This window comes from Symphodus melops, assembly GCF_947650265.1.
Source record: "Symphodus melops genome assembly, chromosome: 17".
Taxonomy (NCBI): domain Eukaryota; kingdom Metazoa; phylum Chordata; class Actinopteri; order Labriformes; family Labridae; genus Symphodus; species Symphodus melops.
This window is the reverse complement of record NC_136707.1, coordinates 9,239,683-9,252,824: the sequence shown is the minus strand read 5'-3', so window position 1 is coordinate 9,252,824 and position 13,142 is coordinate 9,239,683. Positions and strand designations below refer to the sequence as shown.

Below are 13,142 nucleotides of genomic sequence, written 5' to 3'. Positions count from 1 at the left end.
TCCTCCAAACATCAGTCTGCATAGCAGCAGCTGAGCTCTACCTTCTTTCTGCCGCCTGCCATCAAACATGTACCTCCCACCACCACCTCAGTCTCCTCCAATGAGAATTCATTGTGGGAATGTTAAATGTTTTAATATGTGTTCATGGTCAGTTAATGTGAAATGTGAAACTAATGCTCCGCCAGAAAGCTTTTGAGCATTGGGATTGTGTTCTACTTGATAAAGTCGAATTTGTGTAACACCATCAAATAAAAACTGAAACATAGAAATAAAAATGATGTAAACAATCATCAGCCTTTACACTGATGTCCTCCATACATGAAGTAAATCAGTGAAGATGTTGTCATACTAAAAATGTGAAAGTCTACCAGTGGTCCGACATCCAGCACAATGCAAAGCTGCTCAGCTTTTCACAGCTTGCCAGTCAGAAGTGTTAGGTCGTTCTGTCAGTCAGAGGCATAATTGAATTAGCTCGTCACTTTCTGAAGGTTAATTGGTGGGTAAAGCCTTGGCTGCAGCTTGGTTGAGGTAATTGACCAAGATAAGGACAGCTGTCTTTTTACAAAGTCAGCATAACTGAACTTTAAAGCAAGAATTTAATAAAACTATTAGAACAAGATGTTGGAGCCCAGTTCAATCCCTTTCTGTCACAGTTAAGATGCCCAGTAGCTCTCACTGAAGTCTGACTTGTCATGAGTCAGCAGCCAAAAAAAAATTCCTGGCAGACTCTGTGGCTCGGAGGCCAAAATAACGTGCAGAGTTGATGGTCAGTTGATGGCCTGGAAAATTGCATTTAAACCTTCAGGTGTTATTCCAAGTAGTATCTTACTCTCAAACGTACAGAATTAAATTAAACTCTACTTTGCTCCTGTCCCTTTGATAAATGCTCTCTATAGCCGAGTGGCTTTTTTCCCTGCTCAGTATGCATGCTGCAGAGCTGAACCGTTATGGTTTTCTTACAGAATGCAGCACAGTACAGAGATCACTGCCTTAATGTTAAATAAAACTGTACAAGGTTGAGCAGGACACACATCTTTGCTATTTTGTTTATTGCAAACCCTACGATTGCTTTAATTCTCCCTCAAGGTATCATTGATGCATCTGTCTCTATGAGTAAGGTGTGATTCCACGCCATTCTCCATGGCTTATCATCTTTATAAGAGGTGTCACCCAAAGTAGCGCTTTTAGTTTGTAATGAGATTTTTTGTTCTCCCTAAGCTTGAATCATGCTAGGTCGTGAGCCTGCTGAAGGACTCTTGATACACTGAAGAACAATAGAGAGAGATATTGGGAATTTACAAGAGATGGCGGGGCAGTAAGTCATTTAAAGTTTTACAAAGTATGACACCTGTGTTGAATACTAAGTAGTGAGAGGGCTGAATGTAACTTTTCAAAGGAACAAGAGGCTGTTTCAAATTCAGGATGCCTGTGCATGTCTCCATCTATCCAACCTTTCACTCAGGGCCTTAATTATCCCTAAAAATGATCTATCACTTGACATTTAGCACTAATGTATCATCAGCATTAATTGAGTTCAACTCACACTTCAGCCACACTTATCTTGATGCTAATTTAGCAGCTAATTGGGAGGGACCAATGCTAATTGGCAGAAAGAGGATTTCATTTGTCCTGCATTGATCTTAGCTAAAGGATGGCTGCGATTACTGAGAGAAAGAGATACAAAACAAAGGTCTATGCATTTATGTTTGCTTTTGTCCTTTACTTTATTTCTAATAGTGTTATTAAGCATTAGTTACCTGTAATCCCATGACATATGTTTGTTTAATTAAACATAAAGTTATTTTCCTAGAAAATGAAGTACTTACAGTAATGTGAACCAGGCTGGTTTAACTAGCCAACTATTTGCTCTAACACAGGGGTGCATAAGTGTGGGCAGGGGCACTTACGCACCCCTGAAAGTGCCCGGACAGTCAACTGTTAATATCAATCAATTATAAACATGAAGAAACATTATGACGCCAAGCACATAGACCAAATGTGCCAGAATTGGAAACAGAGTCATATTTTTTTTTTAACAATTGTCAAAACACTGTTTTGCAAGATATATCCTATAGCTGAATAACCAAAAAAGAAAAAATACTAGTTACAGTTTGAAAAAAATACATTAACTTTGGTGTCACACTTTCAGGTGATGGCTAAATATTTGTTCCTTATGTTAAATTATAAGTCATTGTTATTATCTCACTGACAGTATCCCATAATGTCTCTCAATTTGGCCCTCTGACAGTGAGAATCAAATGACTGTTGTAAGAAAAGTTAAGCATTGTACTGCTGATCAGTCAGCTGAAAACTGTTTAATAGCTTTACTAGGACGATATTACAAACTATTGACAGCAAGCAACAGTTGTTAGAGCTGCTTTGGTCAATTAATATCGGCCAAATATGTTGTTGTTGCTTCAATCTATTTCACAACATGACTTCAGCAAAGAGCTTAAAACTCAAAAAGATAACACACTTAATAGAATATCATGCAGATATGGAGGCCTAAATGTTATTAAAGGGTAAATACAAATACTCATTGACGTTTTTTATGTTTACATACAGGATCAAACTAAATTCCCACAAAAAAAGTTTCTCAACAGGATCAAACACTAACAGCAAGATTTAAAAGGTTAAAATATCTACAAAATATACATTTACATGAGATCATTTACACTCCAAAAACTGGTTTGTAATATAGAAGGAAGAAACAAGATAATTAGTTTTGTTTGTTAGTTGATGTAGCAGAACTCAAAGAGGTTGCTCCATACAGATAACTATTTCATTTATCTTTATAGCAAGTCCCAGCTCATTCTGAACCTGTTCTACTGCCATGTTACTGTTTGGATTCACTCTTAATACTCATATAGTGTCACATAGGGCTGCAGCGGTCAGCTGTTTCCATGAAGTTTTAAGTCACATGTTCAGCAACAAACAACAACTAAACATACATTTAGCATCAAGCAACCAAATCGAGAAGAGAATCTAGCAGCTGAAGAGCTAATGACGGAGCTAAAGAGGAAATGATGTGGCAGATGGCCACAAAGACAACCTGAGGTAAACGCTATATAATTACAACGTAAGCACCAGATGAAGCAACGGTTAAACACATCAACTTAAAATGCTGATGAAATGTTAACACACAGCTTGTTTACAATGCCCATGAGAGGACTAAAAGACAAGTTTACTTAAAGCTTCTCGTTTTATTGTTGGGATTCAGGCTAAAGCTGTTTAATCAATCACTATAAGAGACATTTGTGTTTTCAAGTGTTCAAATCCCCTGTATGATGAAACTCCAAATACAGTTTCATATCAGCACATTTGTTCCATTATTTCAGCCTCAGGAGGTCAGACTGTGATAAATACTGTGCAGAATGTTTCTTCTGGCTCGGTTTTATATGAGGAAGAAACTCCAATTGTCATGTGGGAATAAAGGGCTTTGCCTGGAAAAACAAATGAATGCAGTGCATCGAGGTGGCACACAATACTCCACACTTATAAGAGAAGTTGGATTACACTCAGTAGAAACTCCATCTGCTGACTTCATGTCTGCTGAAAAAGAGAAACCCAAGTTTTTTTATTGAAGCAATAAAAAAAAAGTGCAGAACTTGAAGCGAACAGTATTCAAAGAAAACAGGACCATCATTTCTTTCCAGGGAAATATTCCCAGAGTAATTAATGTATGAGTTTAATATCATCCGATAAAAGCCGAGCATATGTGCCCTCGCTCTCCTTCTCTCTGAAGCAATTCAGTACCTCAGTGATCACAATGTTTCCCCTCCCCAGGAGAAGTAGTTCCATTTCAACTCAATTGATTCGCCACTTCTGGTTTCTCATCTTTTACTCTTTTCATTCTTCCCAGCATACATTTTCAATGACATCAAATAAAGGGCAGTCATTGGTATGGATGAGGAGGGTCCTCAGAGATGGAGGCACCTTCACCGCCACAAAAGCACACGATGAGAAGCGCAGGGGAGAAACAAGAAAATGCGAAGGCCTCAGACTGTTAAAACTGATCCTTTGATATCACACGTGTGTTGGAGATAGAACAGAGAAATTTCCCTTTAGTATGCTGGATGAAATTGCTGGACACACAAGCTAAAGAAACAGAAGGGGACTGAGAGGCAGAGATAGCCACAGAGGGTGACGGGGGTGCAGTCTGGTGTGTAGACGATTGTTTGCAGGGAGGCAGACACAGTGGTTAAAGAACGTTCTTTCTTTGTGGCTTTCTGGAGCTTGTGTCAAAGTTTACCTTGAAGCGTTGGCTCTTGTGGCAGGAGGGGCAGCACTCCTAAGGCTCTGTGTGAGAGAGAATGACTCTACTGCTTCACACTTAAAGACTCAGAATGTTTTTGCGGCAAAAAAAACCCCAAACGTTTATTTTCTAACAGGGTTTTACTGCTGGTATGAATTTTCATAGGTCACCCAAAGTATTGCTGTAAATATTTTGCTCAAAAATTGTCACTTTATTTGCTGCCAGAAAATTCAAAAAAGTTGACCTCTCTATTTCTGTACATTTACAGAGTTTTGTATAATGATATACCCAGCAGAAGTGCAGTATGAAGAGGCCCATGGGCAAACTGAAATTTACAAGGTTGTGTTTGAATCATTCTTCAACAGCAGGGTTTCAATAGGTTATCCACAGAAGAGAAGAAAAATAAAATGCCTTCATTACCCAGTGTATAAAGTCTAAATGGAAAAAGAGGCTGCATGTGTCTGATAGGGGAGTAAACTCGGCTCTGATGCCTCGGGTGTTCTGGAAGGCTGCACTCTGGGCTCGCACTGGACCACACAGATTGTCGTCATTATGGAAAGAGGGTCTGTGGTGGCAAATACACATAAGCTCTCATTAGGAAACATACACTGCTCAATGCCTTCGGCTTGTTTGGAGATCTGAATATACAGTGTCCGATTTGCATGAAAACAAAGCACTGAAAATTAATTTATATGTAGTCGGTTGTTTTGTTTGTCCCCACCATTAAAAATGCTGTTTTTGCCGTCATGTGCTGTAGATTCATCCGGACATGTTTGCAGGAGTAGAGCGTGTTTGAATGCAAAATTGGAACGCTTTCATGCAAAAACTGCAACAACACCTGTCCGTGTGCATGCCTGTGAGAGTGTTTGTGTTTCTCCTAACAAGGGGGAACTAACCCAGCTCTAATCTATGCATGGTTTCAGTGGCGAGGAAGTGAATCAGCAGAGAGTGAGTCACTGTGGACAAACAAAACACAGCCGACGCATTTCAACAAGAGGGGACTTCTCAGCGTCAACTTAAACTTCCTTTAAGCCACTAAAGCGTCTCACTGTGAGCGAGTTTATGGTCAGGTCAGAGCTCAGTGCGCTATTTGTGATAAAAGGTCAGAGGCCTGAGAGTAACAAACATTTTGTTCTTTAATAGGTCCCTTTGCTTTAGCAGATATTCTGCAGAGTATTTTCATACTCATCTCATACAACATTTGATTCAGAACCTCTTTCCTCCCGGCGGATGTGAGAGTGTTCTTTTCTTCAATGCTCCTCTGCCACTGCTCTTTTGTCATCATGAAGGTGCTTTTTGTAATGGCAGCCTTTGGCATTATGTTGCTGTGTCCTCCACCACAGGATCCTCTTTCTCTGTACTTGAAAAGCTGACCACTGCTATTACTTGGTCACAGTCAGCCAGATTACATCTAATTTCTTTGAGCAGTGTAGACGGGGGAGGAATGCAATTTAAATCTGTTTCTGAGCACCAAAATTGCCCTTGATTTGCGTTATAAAATGTCACTAATGCATCGTTGAATGAAACCTGGCCTGTGCACTTTTAAGTGCTCAGAGACAGAGTCCTGCAGAAAGCTGGATTTGCAGGACTTAAATTCAGTAAATGGTCTGCCTACTGTCCTGGAACTTTGTCACACTCAATATGGCAATAAAATCTTCATGCTGACTGCAACTAAACCAGTTATTGGTTATTATTGAAAGTCGCTTTTGCATACACCACATAGAAATACAGCTTACTGTATTATACATAAATATATAATATGGGGTAAAGAATGAGAATGGGTAAATAGAAATTGGGAAATGGAAATGAAGACCTATACCACATTGCATTTCTGCTCTAAGTCTATGGAAAGTGTGAAAAAGTGCACATATTAACATATAATCAGACCCTGCAGGGGGGGCAGAAATCTATGTGAAACATACAAAGCCTCAGCTTACAGAAGCTATATCTGTACCAGCTGATATGAGATTTATCAGTGGACAGTATAGCATCTATAGCTGGATGTGATTCAGAGCTCATATGATTTTTTTCCCCAACATTTTGGTGTCCAATCATTCTGGTATGAACAATTATTATTTTCTTGGAGTTTGTGTATCCTTATAATGTAAAAGGAAGCATGCATTGCATACTGTTGGTTTTTAAAACACAAGCTTTGTGTTAATCTGCTCAGGGTTAAGAAGAATGTTGAAGATCCTCAGAATAAACTTCAATAAGACAAACCGAGAAAGACCAGAACAGCCATATGCCCAAGATCTGTAACCTTAAGAAGCATATACGTTCATAATGTATGCAAATTAATGCTCTTTTGCCTGTCTTACCAGGACTGCCCCTCATTTAACATTGTATAAGAAGCACCTCCTTTGCATAGAAAACGGTGATTCCACGCCAGGACTTCAACAACTATTTCTTTGTTAGTTATTTTTGTTTTAATGAAAAGGCATATGCAAAAGAAGATAATTAACAATAACATATGCTTAAAAATTGGAATACAGTGTTTCAGTGTTACCACACAACCCTAAATATTTGCTTTTCATTATTGATGAACAACACTGGTTTCTCCCCCTAAACTGAGACTCATCTCATTGGGGACAAACAAACATTATGTTCTTATATTTATGATGAGGAGAACCACTCCAGGTTAAATGAGACTCAGACAAAGGTCTAATGTCAGCAGAAATAATCTTTCTTAAGCATAGCAGGTAGCATTACAATTTCAAGTCATTCTCCACCCTAAACTGTCACTTCCATTTAATTCTATAAGTGATTATCCCTGCTGTTTACACCTTCCAAACAAAACCAGTTTGAGTATTTAACAGCAATCCAATTCAGAATCAGAAATACTTCATTGATCCAAGCTGGAGGGTATTCTTGGACTTGTTGGACTGTATTTTTCAAATGTTTTACAGCAAGATGAAGATGTTTTTCAGCTGCATTGCCCTATAGAGCAGATTAAAAAGACAGAATAATCACAGCCATCTTTACACTGCTTGTATTCCTTTGCAAAAGATCTTCATTTCAATTTAGAGGTCAGTCTAGTAACCACAGGTCCTCTTTGTCCCTCATTCCTCTTTTTCTTGTAGAATCAGTGTTTAAAGATATGAATCTATTCATGAAGCTCTTCTGAGGAAAATCCTATACTTGCATTGATCCAGAGTGTCATTTCATGTGGTCTGGTATAATTGATTCAATGCATCGCCTTAACATTGACCCTCTCTTGGCTGCATCTGACAGTCCTCAGGTTAATGGTGTGAAAACAGGGACCCTGCTTTCCCCAACCTGTCAGGTGGTAATTAGCCCATGGATTCCTTAAATTGCAGCCTGTCACAGGGACTGCAAACAGTTTTTAAATTGTGTACAAAATAATTAGTGTGGCATGAACATAGAGAGAATGCAGAAAACAAAGATCCTTTGCTTTGTGTGCAACATTTTAGCACTATCATATACAATAGAAGTGCAATACTAGTTCTGATCAAATGTACAGTAATTAATGTATACTACATGTTTGTCTCTGTCACAGGTTATTCCTCCATGCCAGGAAAGAGATGCATTAAGGAAGACAGTGGACAGTGGCAGAAAAAAGAAGATGAGACCAACTAATGATGGTAACCTTTAAAGAAGAAAGCACAAGCCAAACTGAGGCGTTGAAATCTCTTCTAAACTTCACCACCAGTAAACAGAAGGCAAACCTCAATGAAAGAAACTGAGTGGAAGGGCAGATACCCAACACATTTCAGACTGGTATGTGAGGACAATACCATCCATCAATGAAGAGGAGACAAATAAAAGAATTGTTTCTGGCCTGGAGAACAGTCGAACATCAAGCTGATTTCCCAGAAGGGTCGTCTTAGTTGTCCTGAAACCACAGCCGAGTCCCTCTCCACTCATTTTATTTTTTGGCCCTTTCTCTCAGAGAAGCACCAATGGCCTGCAGCTCAGGCATGGTTATGAGTGCCTTCTTTTGGTCTGTAGCCATTGTATATTTGACTCATATTGGCAGAGTCAGTGGAGACTGCTGGCTAATCGAGGGTGAAAAGGGCTTTGTTTGGCTTGCGATTTGTAGCCAAAACCAACCACCATATGAGGCCATACCACAGCATATCAACAGCACCATTGTTGACCTTCGTCTAAATGAAAACAAGATCAAAAGTATACATTATTCTGCTCTAAGTCGCTTTGCCAACTTGACCTACCTAAACCTGACCAAGAATGAAATCTCCTACATAGAGGATGGGGCCTTTTCTGCTCAATTTAATCTACAAGTCCTTCAAATGGGCTTCAACAAGTTGCGGAACCTGACAGAGGGGATCCTTAGGGGTTTAGGAAAGCTGCAGTACCTCTACCTCCAGGCAAACCTGATTGAGACTGTGACACCCAATGCCTTTTGGGAATGCCCAAACATTGAGAACATTGATCTCTCCATGAACCGAATACAGCAGTTAGATGGGTCCACATTTACCAGTTTGACTAAACTGACCACCTGTGAGTTATACACAAACCCATTCAACTGCTCATGTGAGTTACTTGGTTTTGTCAAATGGCTCTCAGTTTTCCCCAACAGGACCAATGAGCGGATGGTTTGTGACTCTCCGCCTGGTGTCTCTGGTTATAGTTTACTAAGCCAGAATCCTAACAATCCAACTTACCGAAATGCACTCCACATGCTTACCACTGTGTGTACTGATGACTACGTGACACCATTTATTCCCCTTCCCCCAGAGCCCACAACACCCCCACCGGACTCCACACTTTGTGGGCTTGAAGACTGTCCCTCAGGTACAGAACCAGAAGACCTTACCATCAGTACAACCTACAATGATGTGGAGGTATACCCTGTAATGAAAGTAAAGCAAGTATCAAATACAGGCGCCACCATCACAGTTCAGATTCCTTATCCTTTCAAGAAGATGTATATCCTGGTCTTGTATAATAACAGCTTTTTCACACTTATTCAAACCCTGAAAGACATAAAAGAGGACATTGAACTCAAAAATCTTAAACCCCAGACTGATTACACATACTGTGTCGCTTCTGTACGTAATTCTCTTAGACACAACCACACGTGTCTGACAATCACTACTGGACCTCGGAATGGAAAAGACAGAGCTGTAAACAATGCGACCGCTACTCACTACATCATGACCATTTTAGGCTGCCTCTTTAGCATGGTTATTTTCCTTGGTGTGGTCTACTACTGCTTGCGAAGGAAGCGTCAGCAAGATGAAAAGCACAAAAAATCCAGTAGCCTGAAAAAAAATATAATGGAACTTAAATATGGTCAAGAGCTGGAAGGTGGGACTATTTCTAGAATGTCTCAGAAGCAGCTGTTGGCCGGGGAGAGCATGGCTCGTATGCCATACTTACCAACTGCTTCTGAGATGGAGCAGTACAAATTTCAAGAGATAAATGATACTCCTCAAATGATGAAAGGAAATTATATGGAGGTGAGAAGTATGGACCACCACGAACGTAGACATGGAGATGACATGGGGATGCCTGGTAATAGCCAGGGGTCGGTGGCAGAGATCTCCACCATTGCAAAAGAGGTTGATAAAGTCAATCAAATCATCAATAACTGTATAGATGCTCTGAAGTCAGAATCCACCTCTTTTCAGGGGGTCAAATCTGGAGCAGTTTCCAATGCAGAACCTCAGCTGGTTCTTATATCAGAACACCCACAGAATAAGTCTGGCCTTCTATCACCAGGTTATAAGGACAGCTACCATCACTCCCTGCAGAGGCATCGGACCTCTGATGCCTCCCCAAAGAGACCCAGCACTGCCACAGGAGGGACACGAAGCCCCAGGCCTTATCGCTCTGAGTCCAAGTACATAGAGAAAACCTCCCCGACAGGAGAGACCATCCTCACTGTAACACCTGCCGCCGCCATCCTGAGGGCAGAGGCAGAAAAGATTCGCCAGTATAGTGACCACCGGCACTCGTATCCTGACGCTCAAATAGAGGAACTCGAAGGACCTGATGGCCACAAGTCCTCCATGTTGGAGCCTCTAACTCACTCCCGCTCCAGGGACTTAGCGTATTCCCATCTGTCTTCTCAATACCATAATCTAAGCTATTCCTCCAGTCCAGAATATTACTGCAAACCTTCACATAGCATTTGGGAGAAATTCAAACTCCACCGGAAACGACACAAAGACGACGAGTACATGGCGGCGGGACACGCACTGCGTAAGAAAGTCCAGTTTGCAAAGGATGAGGACCTCCATGATATTCTAGACTACTGGAAAGGTGTATCTGCCCAACATAAATCATAACCTTTTTAGGTGTTTTTAAAATGGACACACATTGGAGAAATTACACAGAAACCTCATCTGACATTTTCCTCAATGGATACTTCCACCTTATAATTAACTACTTACTAACATGTATCACATTCTCTTTTGACTTTAAGGAAAATGGGGTAAAGGTTCTTTAAATTTGTCATTTTATGTAAAACATTCATCTGAAAACTTTTATCTATTAAAAAGAAAATATATTGCAAATTAATAATATATATGTTACAATGGATTATAGGTTTTTGGGTATCGCATGGCCAAGTCCTGTGACAGTGGATTTGCTGTTGTGTAATCTATTTGAAGATATGTCTACTGAATCCTCACTCTTTTTTTTCCGAGGAACTACCTGGACCCTTCAATGAAAGAGAACTTGTGTTTCTTTCCTTCCTGCTTATATTTAATTCAACAAAACTATGTACAGATATGGGTTTCTATATTTGCAATGTTTGCTGTGTAAATGGAAAGGTATTAGTAAGTGAATCAGGTTTTAATCAAGCAGAGCACTGTTCATTTAAGATAACTTGTCTAAACTTTTCAGATTGTTTGTCATTTGTACCTCCACTGCCTGTTTTTTCTATTCTCTTTCATTTTAAAGCTTTTACATGCATTGACAGATTACAGACGGATCCTGTTTTAATGTTCTCTTAAATACGCAACGCGGTATTCAGTAGATGGAATCTCATTGACTTTATGCAGGTAGAATGCAGTATATCATGCTGTAATGATGGTCTCAGTGACGCATACTTGTATTTTTAGTACCAAAGTAGAAAATGGTAAAATGTTTACAAAAATTCTGCTATGTTTGAGATTCATCCACACATAGTAGGTCCTGGTCGACTAATTTTCCTTTTTTTTACTGTATTGGTTACTCTTTTGAAAGTGAAAACATGAAGGAAATACAACATCCATATACCAGACATGGTATTGTAACCCTACAATTCATCACTTACATTTAAAGGTGAGGTCAGCTGTTCTTCCCTACAGGAAGGCCCGATGGATGAATGTAACAGATACATATTCTGATCTGTCTACGGCAGCTTTCATGTAAGGAACTATTTATTTAATGCTATTAACGACTGTGTCTTTTCCTTCGCTTCAATATATTTGCTCCCAGTGTATTATATTGCATACTGTCTGATCTGATAAATGCAGGAAAGTAGTTTGTTATTTGGATGGGCCTTGTTGCTTGCTGAGAGGTCTAATTTGGTTTGTAACTGCAAGGCTGTTAAAATCTTTTTGTATATTATGAAAGCTACATACCAGATGAATATCAACATGCTAGAGTAACATTTGAGAATGTGAAACTGAATCCTCCGACTTACTGGCTGTGAATTTGTATATCATGAATTTTTTGAGTAAATATAAAACTTAACGCTTTTTCTTTAAAGGGTGTTCACATAACTTATTACAAAACAGGCTCATGATGATTCATTTCTAATCGATGAATGAGCAATAAAAATGTATTTATACTCTCCTTCCAAGCTGAAGAGTTATGCTGTTGTTACTGTGTGTGAATTTAAAGGTTTTTGCAAACTTATTATTGCGAGATATTCAGTTTTCAGTTACAATTAAGGAAGTATTTCCAGGTTATTTTTACATTCCTAATCTCATAAATTCAATTGAGATTTATTGTAACATTTTATTTAAGAAAAAGGTGAAACTTGTATTTATTAATCCACTACTGTTTCACAAAAAGGTGAAATTCTTATTGATTTAATCCTCCAGCCAGATGCCATCAAACCATTGCAAAAAAAAGAAAGAAATACACCAGTCAAACATTTAATGGATAAAAACAATGTAGAAACCTGTGGAAGTATGACATTTAGGCTCGGTTAATGTATTCATTTGAGGTAAAATCAGGTCCACATGGATCATGGTTAACTGGTAATGTGTCATGTCTTTAGTGGAAAAAAACAATCAAAATTAAATGTGTCATGTAAATCATGATGAATTTTTCCTGCACTTGTAAGCCCTTTTGTTAAAATCACTTTTCCCACCTTTGCAGAATTAAATGTTAAAAATTGTTTCAGGTGGTTTTTTTTGTGGGGGGAGAGAGATTTTACAGGTGAATAACTCATATTGTTGTCCTTGACAGTGAAATTCAAACTAAGCTAATCAAGACTTATCATGTTGCATCAAATTTTTTTTCTAACATGTCATATTTGTTGTGGATTCCATTGTGCTTGAACCAAAACACAATTATCAGATGTATGAAATGATCTACTTATTGGAGGTCAAAAACTATGAGTAAATATTTATTTTTTCTTGCTGAATGTTTGCATCTTCATTGTGCATTCTCAAAAAGGTGCATACAAAAACCTGTAAATTTCTCCGCTTGCGAGATGAATAAAGGATTATCTTATCTTATCAAATATTGATTAAACAAACCTGAATTATGGGCACAAATGTATGTGTTGGATTTTTGAAGAAGCCTGGAGTCTTCAATCTGAGCAAAGTTTACCGAAGCAATTCAATGTATTCAGTGACGTAGTTATGCATTGAATCTTTTTGTTCCATTAGCCTTTGAGTATTGAGATAACTGCGGGCGTTCGTTAGCCCATTCGTATTATTCTGTGTCATAACTCTGCTTCCAT

The 13,142-nt window shown here is 39.0% G+C and overlaps 1 protein-coding gene across 2 annotated transcripts in view; it reads left to right on the top strand.

Annotated features, from left to right (window-relative positions):
- Window positions 1–12,584, top strand: part of elfn1a (extracellular leucine-rich repeat and fibronectin type III domain containing 1a) — a 68,841-nt gene extending 56,257 nt beyond the window's left edge. For both annotated transcript variants that reach the window (XM_079365508.1, XM_079365507.1), the window contains exon 3: window positions 7,773–12,584. In XM_079365508.1, coding sequence (XP_079221634.1) covers window positions 8,176–10,527 — 2,352 coding nt within the window. In that variant the 5' untranslated portion in view covers window positions 7,773–8,175 and the 3' untranslated portion in view covers window positions 10,528–12,584. The remainder of the gene's footprint in view (window positions 1–7,772) is intronic.
- The last annotated feature ends 558 nt before the right edge of the window (window positions 12,585–13,142 follow it).